The sequence below is a fragment of the Melanerpes formicivorus genome, unplaced genomic scaffold, assembly GCF_026170545.1.
Source record: "Melanerpes formicivorus ecotype bairdi unplaced genomic scaffold, bMelFor1.0.p_v2 SCAF_32, whole genome shotgun sequence".
Lineage (NCBI taxonomy): Eukaryota > Metazoa > Chordata > Aves > Piciformes > Picidae > Melanerpes > Melanerpes formicivorus.
In genome coordinates this window covers 6,301,797-6,314,071 of record NW_027142384.1, presented here as the reverse complement: position 1 = coordinate 6,314,071, position 12,275 = coordinate 6,301,797, and the positions used below count along the sequence as shown (strand labels likewise).

The following is a 12,275-nucleotide window of genomic DNA, read 5'->3' as shown; positions in this document are numbered from 1 at the left end:
AGGAATCAGGCAGAGTAGATGCAGCAGATGAGAGGGCTGGGGTGAGGGCAGCCTGGGCAACTGGGGGAGAGAGAGGGAGGCAGCAGAGGAGATTGAATTGGGCCCCAGGGGACCATGGAATATTTCCAATTTTCTCAAGTAGGACTCAGAAGCTCGAGTGACAGAAGATAGAACTGTTGATTTATCTGAGCTGACATTACATCAAGCTGCAATCATTGGAAAGCAAGTACCAGGTACAAAGAAACCAAAGATCATATATCATCCATCACAAAGGTTCTTCCCCTGCCCTTTTGGTTTGAATTTCAAAACTCACCCCAAGGAATTGGGCCCTTATTCTGGGGTCCATGAGGTAGTGGGCTTGGTGGGTCAGAGAGGGTTCTTTTGTGTCCTGGGGGTGGGGGAGGTGGTCTCTTCTTGGAAAGAGTGGAGCTGCCACTAGAGGTTTGAGTGCTTAGAGGGAGGGTTGAAGGTGGGCCTGCAAAATAACAAACAACCTTCTTACAAATACATGTGCATAAACATCAAAGCAGCACTGAAAAATTCACAGTCAGACCCACAGCAAAGTGCAGCAAAAGACTAAAATAAAAAGACAAGCCATGCCAAAACACTGTTTCGATTAAACGACACGTCCACCACATTTTCAACCATCTTAGCTGTGGGAGTAGAAGCAACTTGACAATAGAATGACATGTGTGCTTATATTAAAAAAACCAAACCAAACCAACAAACAACCCCACCTCCCCCACAAAACCAAAAACTGGAAAAAACAACAAACCCAAACAACAAACCAAACCAACCAAACAACCAAAAAACCCAAACAGGATAATCACTCCAGGACTTCTAATTTTAGGCATTGCTTAAAAAATTTAAAAAGAAAAGGAAAAAAAATAAAAAGAGGCAAGCATGAAATCTTAAAATTGTATTTAGCAGGTGGAGTTAAAATTACTATTCATTTATACCAGAATGAAATAGCATTCTAGATGTTCTATTATGTGGGGATTTCTTTCCCCCCTCCAGAGCATCCCATAGGAATTCTCTTAAGAAACTTAAGGGAGCAGGGGGGGGGGCAGATGGAAATCTATAAAGAGAGAATTTGAAAACAGGATTGCAAGCTTAAGTTTTTCTGTAGTTATTTTTCCTTTCCCCCCCTTGGGGCTTAAATACATCAACTATGCATTTTGAGAATGATGGAAATTGTTTTATGCAGTGCATATAAAATAAACATCAGAAAAGTCCTTCCCGAGGCTTAGATTTAATGGTAGCACTGCTTGTAAGAGCTTATGCAGTCACCTCTACCCTTAAATCCTTTATTTCCCCATGCATCAATCTTGGCACAGGTATTATTCAACACAATGCATGTTTTATAAGATATGGAAACAAGACACAGATCAAAATACAAAACAACCCAGAGGGAAGACAAGAATTTTTCCTAATAATTTTCACCATTTGCCTTCAAAAATGTCTTTAATAATATGATCAAGCAATAAGGCAGTGCAGGGCACAAACATGCAGTGAGGGGATAACTGCTCAGGTTAGCTGCCATTACAGCCCAACAAAATTATTTGTAATGTTTATCTAAATTAGACCTAGACCTGCTGCTTTACCAGTGCCTATAGGAAGACTAAAAACTATTGAAACCTGCATTATTTCCCAAATTACTGTATATCATAAAAGTATTAAAACTGGTGAAGAATAATCTTTGCTAAAATTCCTTTAGTGAAATATTAAACATTGGGAAAAGTAACCTTGACAACTGTTGTGGACGCCCCCTCCCTAGAGGTGTTCAAGGACAGCATGGATGAAGCCTTGAGCAACATTGTCTACTTGAGAGGCATCCCTGCCCATGGCAGGGAGGTTGGAATATTAGATTTCCATTAATTGGTTCCTCTTGCAAATCACATTGTACATTTTGTGATTATTCCTCTCAATTCACTTCACAAAACCATTACCTGACAAGCAGTGAGCACAAATTAGTAAGATTTGCATCCCTTTAATTTCTTCCACGCAAGCTAATTTAAACCATGCGTTGAAATGTTTCTGCCAGCAAAAATAAAATAGTGTTCTTATGCTAAGTTTGGCTTGATGATCCCCCAGACCTCTGCACATTATAGTCTTTAGTTCTTTTAAATAACTGTAAACCAAAGGATGTTCTGAAAATCGCAACTCACTCAAGGTGTATCTAGGAGCGCTAGCAGTTAGGATTATTGTTACAACCCCTTGAAAGCATACACGGTAGGTCACTGTGGTATTTTTTTTCTTGTTCTAACATCTCGAGAGAGTTAGACACTTCCAAAATGTCTGCAAGCGGGAACGGCCAACACGGTAGAAGTTCTCTCCTACCACCACCTAGTGCCCTCCTGTCCGTACTGCACGACAGCCCCACCGCTAACACAGGTTCCAGCCCTGCCACCAGCTACATGCAATTCAAACTCGGCTTAAAGCAAAAAATTTGGAGGAAAAGTATTGAAAAGGTATTGCTGTCTTACAGCAAAAGCAAAACTTCAGAGTGAAGTCAGATTTGTGCTTATTATTGCCAGCAAAATGAAGAATCCTTCTAATAGTACAAAAATCAATCTAGTATGATTAAGAACTGTTTAAATGTGGTTATGAGGATATGTATTTTCAATTTCATACTAATAATCTAACTCCAGACGTCAGGAGAGAGTTGAAAAATGTTATCACTTCATAGCTGTCAAGAGCTCACGCAGCACAAAACAGTTACAAGGAAAACACGTTAAGGTATTAAAATAGTCCATCTTTTCAGACTCCTAGCACTTGCTCCTTCGTAAAAGGAGTAAATATGAATTTAGAAGTCATAAAGTAATGATTAGACGGCTGAAACACAAAATAACTAACTTCAAAGTAAACAGGAAACGAAAGCAAACTTCAAAACACATTTTGAGAAAGAGGAATGAAGTCACATCACACTTGATTTAAAGCAAACGTGGGAAACGTGTTGGAATCTAAATCAGTTTATGATAACAGCTGGTGAAAACAAAGATTTGGTGACATACAAAGTGTCACTAAAAGGATTACAAACTACTGTGTCATATGAAAAAAAAAAAAATAATCAAAGTCTCCAAACGATTTTTATGTGATATTTTTAATTACACAAAGCTAGCTAGACATTTCCAAGGAACAAGATCAAAGATACTGTGATTCTAACCAGGCACCAAGCAAGCCAACCATTTCTTTTTAATAGCAACCTTAATGACGATTTCTTATGTAGTCATGAAGCTCACATTTCACGAAGGACATAAACAAAAAAACCTTTGACCTATAATTATTTAGCTTTGCTTCCGCTGGGCTCCTTTTTCAATTAACTGGGGAACAGCTGCATTCAGCACAAGCTGTTATAATCTTTCACCACGTCTCGTATTACCAGGATCACACTTTTATGTGTAGATAGACCAAATAATCTATTACTGTACGTGGGGGTAAGTAACCAGAAGACGTCTGCAATTAATAGCACATCGCCCTTCAGCTTTTGTGCAGTTAGTATATTATCTGTTAATTTGTGTACTTGTGAAACCATGCAAAGCTGTCTCCATCCACTCAAGAAATGGTGGGTTTAGAGTGTAAAAACCTTATGTTTGTATCTTTTTTTTACCACTTAATGAGACATACGGAAGAATGAGCATCCCAGCTAATGGTAGAACAGGTACTGCAATGGAAAGTAAATTTCTATTAATGAATAGTATTTTCATTAGCAACTGTTGTTATTCTTACTTATGAGGGACATTTTTGCCTTCTTCAGTTTGTCTTACTTCAGATCTGGTATTTTTAGTACGTAATTAAAGCAAAAAAGTTATCATGATCATTCTGAATAAGAAAGCTAAGAATATACCCAGTAGTTTGTTTCCCTTCCCTTCTTATTACAGTACTACAAAATGCAGTGTTTTAGTGGGATAACTAGAATTTAACCAAAGAAGAATACTTTCAGCCTTCAGGTATATACAAGAGAACCCTGAATAATTCAGAAGAGGAAGAAACTGGTTGACCACAAAGCCCGAGATAATGGAAATTATTAGATACACCAGTGTTATGGATAAGATTAAAACTCCACACAAAGCATTTGTGCTATAAATTAAGGACTGCTGTTTAAAGTGGTAGTAGAGATTGTGTAATACCTGAGTACGATGCCATCATGGAAAACATAAACAGTACAGAAGGATGTTTTGATGTAGTATTTCCAGCAGAAACAACAAGGTTTTAATGCTGTTCCTACACTTAGAGCCAGTTGCATTTAAAGAAACCTGATTTAACCAGTTAAGGTATAGAGAGAGCTAGGATGATGAAAGAACAACTTAGATGATAGAGAATGAAAATGTTCTTCTGTCAGAAAATGTGAAATATGCTTTCTTTGTTTATTCTAACAAGAGAAATAGACACCTGTATGATTGATAGCCAGGCAGTGTTTTGATACAGACACCAATGACAGAAATACCACTAAAGTGTTGGTATGTGAACAAAGTAATTAATAGATTTGAGACTATTTCTAATCCTGTGAGCAATGCAGTCAGACAGCTTCTAGAAGTTCCTAGTAAATGCAAATAAAGTAATCTGAACAGAAACTGAGTCTGTTCAAGTCCAGCAGCAGGTTATAGGACATGGTGTCTGCAGTAGCCATGGACAGGAACAACAAGTCCCTTTAGGATTAGGTACCTAACAGTAGAGCTGTGAAAGAGTGTAGAATATATAAACTTGTAAGTACTGAAGATCCAGACTAAATGGCAAAATCGATCCCCGACCTCTGTGTTCATCCTGTGTGAGAGAAATGGGCAGAATCATCAAAAATCAATTTGCTTTCAACTAAAATTAAGGAAAGCAGGCTCAGACTGCCTAATGCTTCTACAAAACCCTTTAGCAACATAGCCCTCACATTGGATTTGCAATTAAAGTTGTGCAAAGGTTTACCTAGCCACTGTACTGAGTCATGCGACTACTTAAGGACTGAAATTTCTTTGAAAGCTTTCTGTAAAACAGTAGAAGAGGAGCTGTTAGGTGTCTAGAGCCATAATACAGGTCTAAGATGGAAAGACTAATGAAGATTATTTTCAGAATGTCACAGACTAAAGACTTGACTGACAACACAAGTAAGCTGAACTTGAATAAACTTAGTAAAACTACTTGAAAAGGCATACAGAGGTTGTCTTACAAAGCTGCTGTGCTCATTCCGGACTTTTTGTTCTATTAGGATTATCCCAATCTGAAGCAGAGAGCAGAAAGTAAGATGCAGCCACAAATGAGCTGGTTTAGAGTAGAATGCACTAATGTTTCAGCATTTTAAAATATATTTGGAGGAGCTGAAGTGGAAAATCCAGACTTGCATTGTAACGACGTATGGAGAAACTTTACAAAATCCCCATATGCACACCTGCCAACAATCAGACATCTGCAGTTTTAATGATGAATCAAAGTCATTTTTAGACACCACTAAACCCATGGGCAGGAGTGGTGTGCATTATGTGAATTGCTCTAAACTTACCTTCTTTTCCCAACAAACTTCGGACGATGGCTTCCAGTCCACTGTTTCATCTCAGCAAACACCATGGAACCTTGCTACCAAGGAACTTCACTGGCAAATGAAGCCAGCTTACAGAGGGCTAAAGGGAGGTGTTTTTGTTAAAACATACAATATGTTTTGGAAAAGAGTTTTATTTGTATGCCCCAAAGGATAAAAAAAACCATGAAATTTAAAAATCCTCTGTCTCTTTCTAAAATACAGACCCCACCAGAGACTGTTTCCCTACAGCCTGAGATGACTCCATGCTCTAGCAGGGTCCCATGGTATCTGCTAGGACCTCGCAGCACAGCAGGCACGAAAAATGAGATTACATTTGAGGACAGAAGGTAAGCTTAAATTTAATTACAGATTCTTACTCTTGCTCTTCAGGAAACTTAGTGCAAAACCTAAACTTATGCTTTCATATATTCTTAAACAGGTTGCTACTAAAATGAACTTTTTTAATAAAAAGAGGATTTGGTAAGTAAACTCATATGTTAAACTGATGGACAGGATACACTCTACTACTATTCTCAAAAGAGCAGATCAGTTCTGGAGGATTATTTGACTGTGTCAAAATTAAGATGTGCCACCAGTGTTGTATGCAAGTGGAGTCTCTGCTGCTTTTTCTTTTAAGCAATGTTTGGGAGCTGGAAGCAGGGAAGATGACAAGGTGCAGCACAGTTCATAATGAAGCAGAAGTGCATCTGAAAAGCTGCATCTAGAGTAACTTTTCCACACCGATGAGATGTTTTACACATTTGTCACTTTTCAGTCTTAAGTTATTCCTTCCACACAGGCCTGTATTTAACGGAAACTTCGAAAATAGATTAATTACTCCACAATTTTCACATGGACATACACCAGAATAGCAGCATCACTCAGACTGTAAAATTTTGGCATGTCTGAAGCAGATACACCTTGTGATTTTAACAGTAGTTCCATTCAACTTCTCAGACTTGCACTGGGAATCTGGCATTTTCCACTACGTAATGATAAATCAGTAATGTTCATCATAATCCACTGAAAGCTGAAAACACACTAAGCAGTATACAGACAGATACAAGACACAAACTCCTTAAACTTCTTAAGGAAATAGGATTTCTGACTTCTTTCCAAGCATTGCAACTTTACAGCTACAAAAAGTTATCCTAGGTCAGACTGAATGAACATCTAAGCCTGTATATTGTGTCTTGACAACAGACAACCAGTTAGAAAATATAAAAAGGTGGGGCAGAGGAGGGGAAAAAGTTAGAAAGCTGTAATAGCAGCAGAAAGGTCAACACAGTAAAGTTAGGAGAATTACAAATGAGTCCCCAGTGAAATGATATAAAGCAACTCAGATTGTGAAAAAGTATGCCCTGGCAAACCCACTTTGCCTCTTAATGGAAAACAAACCCATCTGAAAGAGAGCCAAGGAAGTCATTCAAAAGTTGCCAGTACATGACAAATGATGGTGGAATGCTAGTTTTGGAGCACAGCATCTGAACCATGTATAAAGACAGACATGCAGCGCGGCAGCAGACTCTTATGTCCCTTTTACTCCTCTGTATTTTAGTGAGTGCAATTCATTACTTTTTAAAAACAAAGTTAACTACCAGTTCAGGAAATGAAACATGAATTTATAGCAGCAGTAACAGAAATGAGCATCTCTCAGCCTAAATGCCAGTCTTTACTGTAGCTTTTATCACAACTAACAATTTCTCTAACAAGTCCACCATAAAACCACAATTTGGGTATTTCTAAATTAAAAAAAGAAAAAGAAACAAAGGTATTTTGTTCTAAAAAGTACATTTACACAAATTATTGTAAAGTAACAGGTTTTGTCCTGTTTAGAGGTATCTAAATCAAAGAACCACCATCCACTATAGCTGCTAGAGTAAGTCTCATAGGGAAATAAGTTCTCACCCATTTCAAGCACTACCAACTATGTCACTAATACTACTAAGAAGAAAACACATCTTGTTAATTTCAGTTAAATGCAGATTGAAAAACTAATTGAACAGTAGCACAAATCTTCCTCATGTAAATGTAAATGTAAAATGGTTGTTTTACTCAGAGAAGAATGTGTGATGTTTACATCTTCATTGCCTAAGTGAATTGTTCACTTATCTGGCAAAAGACTTGGTATTTCCTCTGCCATTCTTGGCATGACTCTATCATTCACCAAATAGAAGAATGGAGTCTTGAGGCACTGAGAGGGAAGAAACTTAATACCAATCTGCTTTGCACTTCACAGGTCATTCTGCTATTTTTCTTTTTGCACATGGATTGCAAGGAGAGGGAGTTGTCTTGCACCTCCTCTCCTCCAAATCTTTGTTTCTTTGCCCTCTCTGCCATACACTACACATAACATCCTCATATATACACCATCAGTGTATATATATACTTTTTCTAAAACACTTGCATTTTTGTGACTGTAACTGCTTACAAATGCTTCTCCAAATATCTTCAGAACTTCTACATAAAATGTACCAACTTTTATTCCACAGAATACTACTATACTTTTTTTACTGTTACCTTATTTTTCAATCCATTCATGAACACTGTTATGAGTGAGTCTATTACAAAGCACTGACACCCTTCTTTTGGTTTTGGTTTTTTTTTTTTTGTTGTTGTTGTTGGTTTACTTTTTTAAGGTTTAAACATCTGCTGTACCATTTTACACATTATTGTAGTAAGAAAAACACACTACATCTTGAAACAGTGTAATGCACCTGGTTAAAGGAAGGACAGCTGTGGAAAAATGACCGCTCTCAATCATAGTCTGAAGACAGACTTACCTTTGCCGGCATTTCTAGGAGGAAGAGGAGGAGCATCTGCAGTTGGAGAGGTTGGTAAATCTGTGCTCGTAGAAGCAAAAATCTGATTGGTAAAAGCTCCATAGGAGAGTCTTTGCTTGTCTCTAGGAGTGTTAAATGAAGGATGGGTCAATTTGTCTTGGGGAGAAATGCTTGAAGAGTGACAAAAACTTTGGGGTCTTGGAGATCTCTCTTTTTTTATAGGGCTAGGCTGTGAACAGAAAAGCAAATATACAGCTGTCTAAATATTAAATGTAGTTAAAATGTTTGGTAAAGACTAACAGAAGATATTCTAGTGAACATGAGCATAATTTCTTTATTGGATAAATTATCCCACATCCCTTTCCCAGAGATTCAACCTGAAAGAGTCTCTCCTCTGTAATTGAAATTAATCAATAAATTGATTTATAGCAGGCATACACTAATAATGCACTAAATGATATATTAATAAAAGCCTAGAAAAGTTTTTAGAAGAGTAATTTTTAGTGTCAAATACATATTTACTCAGACCAGACAGTTATCCTCAAAGATCAAATCTATTACTCCATTGACACCTATTAAAAATAATAATCACTTCTAACATTTCAGATTTGTTAAGTGAGCTAGCAATGCATGCAGGGATACATCTCATCTTTTAAATATATATAATTGCTCTTTGAAGACATCATACACAGCAGTTTTTGACTGCTGTATATTAATAGGAGCATATGGAGCGCGATCTGTTTTACTGCAGCTTTAGTTCAGGCAGCCTATTATCACCAGTACAGCATTAGTCATCCTCCTGAGGCTCCTCACACAGATAATCATTTTGTTCTCTGCTGTCCTTGAGGATATGTGAAGTATTTGGTTTTCTGAATTTTTTGGTCCCAAATGCCATTAAAAGTGACAAGTTGACCACATTTCTTTCTATAGCAGTCATACAAAACAGGAGAGGTATATTCCCTATTTATTACAGAAGCAGAGCCCAGAATAATTAACAGACTTGCTAAAGTAGGACACTGAAGCTGAGTTTTCACATGTTCTAGGACTGCAATTATCCTATGCCCTCAAGTTTTGTCTTTCCATTACTACTTCTTTTTTAATCAGGAATAAAGTGCACAGCACACTTTTTGAAAAACAGAGTTATTGATTCAACTCGGGTTTTAATTAATTTATGTGTGCAGTATAGAAGCTTTGGATTTCCTCCAGCTAAAAATTAACAACCTAGAATTCAGAAGGGGATAAAATGACAACAAAGTAATCCACATGTACTCATTTATATTACACCCAATATCTTGTGAAGCAAAATTTCTGAAACTCAAATCCATAATAACCAGGTTGATAAAATGTATTCAAGAAACACTTGGGCAGTTTTTAATACAGGCCTCAAAACTAGCTTTTCCCAAAAAACTCTTTGTAAGAGAAAAGGAAACATATTGAAGGGAGTCCCTAATGTTCATTCATTTTGAACTGAACAGAAATTCTGACAGTTTCTGTGATTCATGCTTACCTTATCATCTAAGTCATCATCACTTTCATCTATTTCTTCCTGCCGAAGATTCCATTCATACTCTACATGGACATGTGGGTTTAACTTGCCTGCCTTGGCTTGAGAAAGCTGAAAGAAACAATTCTCATTAAAATATTTGCTGTTCCTTTGGTGACAAAGTTAGTTTTGTAACCACAAGCAATAAGATGAAACATTTGGAGATTTAAATCTTTTGCAGGCATTAAAAAACAGGGCAATCACACAAACATCCTTCGTTTATTTGAGGTACAAAGAAACAGCTAAAGGACAAAAAGGGGAAGCTCTTCTCAAAATGGGTAGAAACTGCCATGCTTGACAGGCATTTGAAAAGATGACATGAAGAAAAGGTATACATACAAAATCAAAATGCATCTGGAACCCTCTTTTCCAAAAGGAAAAGGCTAAATCTATTTGCAAATTTGGTACAAGCAAGTACTGTACCTTCAAAATCACAATTCTTGTGTTGGAATCAAAATAACAGGTATTTATCCTTTATTTACATATTTCCCTCCCTCTCAGTGGACGAGGGCAAAGTGTGTTAAGCACAAAATTCTTTTACTTTGTCAGCCTGAATAATGTATTCACATTGTCTAAAAATCTAGTACTTCAATGATCAGAAAAACCCTGCAGTTCATGGTTATTCTGAGGAGATAAAGTCTCCTGTTCAATGCTTAAATTTCCCATAGTTATTTATTGTCTCACATCCTTTGAAATGTAGTCCACTTGGTACTAGTTAATTCAGGAAAACCTTTAACCATCTTCCCCAAATAAAATTTGGAAGAAAGTATTTTCAGTCTGTTATGTAAGTATCAATGAACCAACTTGAGCTGAAATTTAATTGAATTACACAGGCAAGACTCCAGCTGTTCAACAGAAACTAGCTTAGTATATCTACCATATTGCAAACATCTAGATGCTAATTCTGTAATTTTTTTTTTTGTTAATTATGGTAAAAAAATTGTTCACTCATATTTCTTGTTTAATCTTGATCTCATCTCATTGCCACTTTTGAGAAAAATGTAGAAGGAAATTTTGTTTTTGAGAAAATGGAATAAGATGAAAGGCATAAATGCCCTATGGTAGTTAACTGAAATAATCACAATAATTGAAACAACTGCTACATAAGCTCACTTGTAACATCCACTTGGTTTTGCTTGTTCTACAACAGTCAGTTGGTGCACATTAATGGCAGGTGTTATTTTATTAACTATATACTGCAAGGAAAAAAGCAATCCCTACCAGTTTTGTTCTGTAAAGCTGATCTGTTTATCATCTGAGGGGAAACTCAAAACACTGGAAACTACTTACACAGCAGCCATGGGAGTAATTGAGAAGTCAGTGAGAGTACCACCTTATCAACCCTAGCAAAGCATCAACTTGCATCCCCAGGAAAACAGAAAATCATTATTTCTGAAGGATGAGCTCTCCTGATTATGCAATAGTTGATTAATACATGAGAAGAACTTTCAAAGGGAAAACTATTAAAATTATCATCTGCAGAGCAAAACTAGATGGCTTCCTTGGTTCCTCTAAACAAGGCAAAAAAAGCTCCGAGAAACAGAATAAAGCAGCAAGTGGCAAACATTCTGTAAACCCTTCTAGTTCTGTGTTGAATGTGAAATTGTCACACTACTTAGGAATGTTAATCCCTTGATAGTACTTAAAAATTCACTTGCCTACTAAATACATGCTAGTGAGAGGCACCTCAGAGGGCTATAATTATTTGTCTGATGCAGAATCCTTATTCCTGGCTAGCTTCTTCTGAAGAATAATGGGAAAAATCCTTTAACACCTTTATTTCCTGGATTCCATTGAGTGGCATCTGTTAGTGTCACTCATACATTCTCAAAATTTCAGCAAGTTTTTGCTGTTCAGTAGAGGAACAAGGTCACAGAGAAGCTGGTGGTTTACACTTTTCAATGCTCTAGCTTCCAGACAATTACACTTTTGCATCTTTCTCCTTTGAGAAGGTTTCATTTCAAGTTGCTTCAATTCTCCTTGTAGAAAGATTTTAACCATCTCTGAGCTATCTATCCCATTAAATAAACTGGAAAAAACCAAAGCAGGGAAGGTCAAAGATCCAGACCTACAAGGTCTCGACAGATATGAGCACTTCAATGGTTGTTTTGGACTCCTGCTAAAAATATCTCCAAGAAGAACATTTGAAGTGATGAAACCCAAATGTCCTAGAATGATGTGTTCATTGGTATTCAAATACCTAACCCTCCAGCACTTAAGGTCTTCAAATACACTTTCAATAGATGTAACTTATTAAAAACATAAAAGTAATTTACTCTGTAACACATTAAGTTAGAAAAATCTTGATCTATAGTAAGATCTTCAGATCAGCATACAGCCAGATAGCAGTGATACCAAGTCTGAGATACAGTGGCAATGATATCTTAAGTAGATCACATCTGTAAAGAAGTAAACATTCCCCCTTTGCCTTCCCTCACCCTGG

At 36.9% G+C, this 12,275-nt stretch overlaps 1 protein-coding gene across 5 annotated transcripts in view; it reads right to left on the bottom strand.

Moving 5' to 3' along the window:
• The window catches only part of ASAP1 (ArfGAP with SH3 domain, ankyrin repeat and PH domain 1), a 130,402-nt gene that overhangs the window by 15,133 nt on the left and 102,994 nt on the right, over positions 1 to 12,275 (bottom strand). For 4 of the 5 annotated variants that reach the window (XM_068155535.1, XM_068155532.1, XM_068155533.1 and 1 more), the window contains 3 exons: positions 9,797 to 9,904; positions 8,290 to 8,518; positions 314 to 475 (listed from right to left, as the gene is read on the bottom strand). In XM_068155535.1, coding sequence (XP_068011636.1) covers positions 314 to 475; positions 8,290 to 8,518; positions 9,797 to 9,904 — 499 coding nt within the window. The remainder of the gene's footprint in view (positions 1 to 313; positions 476 to 8,289; positions 8,519 to 9,796; positions 9,905 to 12,275) is intronic. The other variant, XM_068155534.1, reaches the window with a different exon arrangement.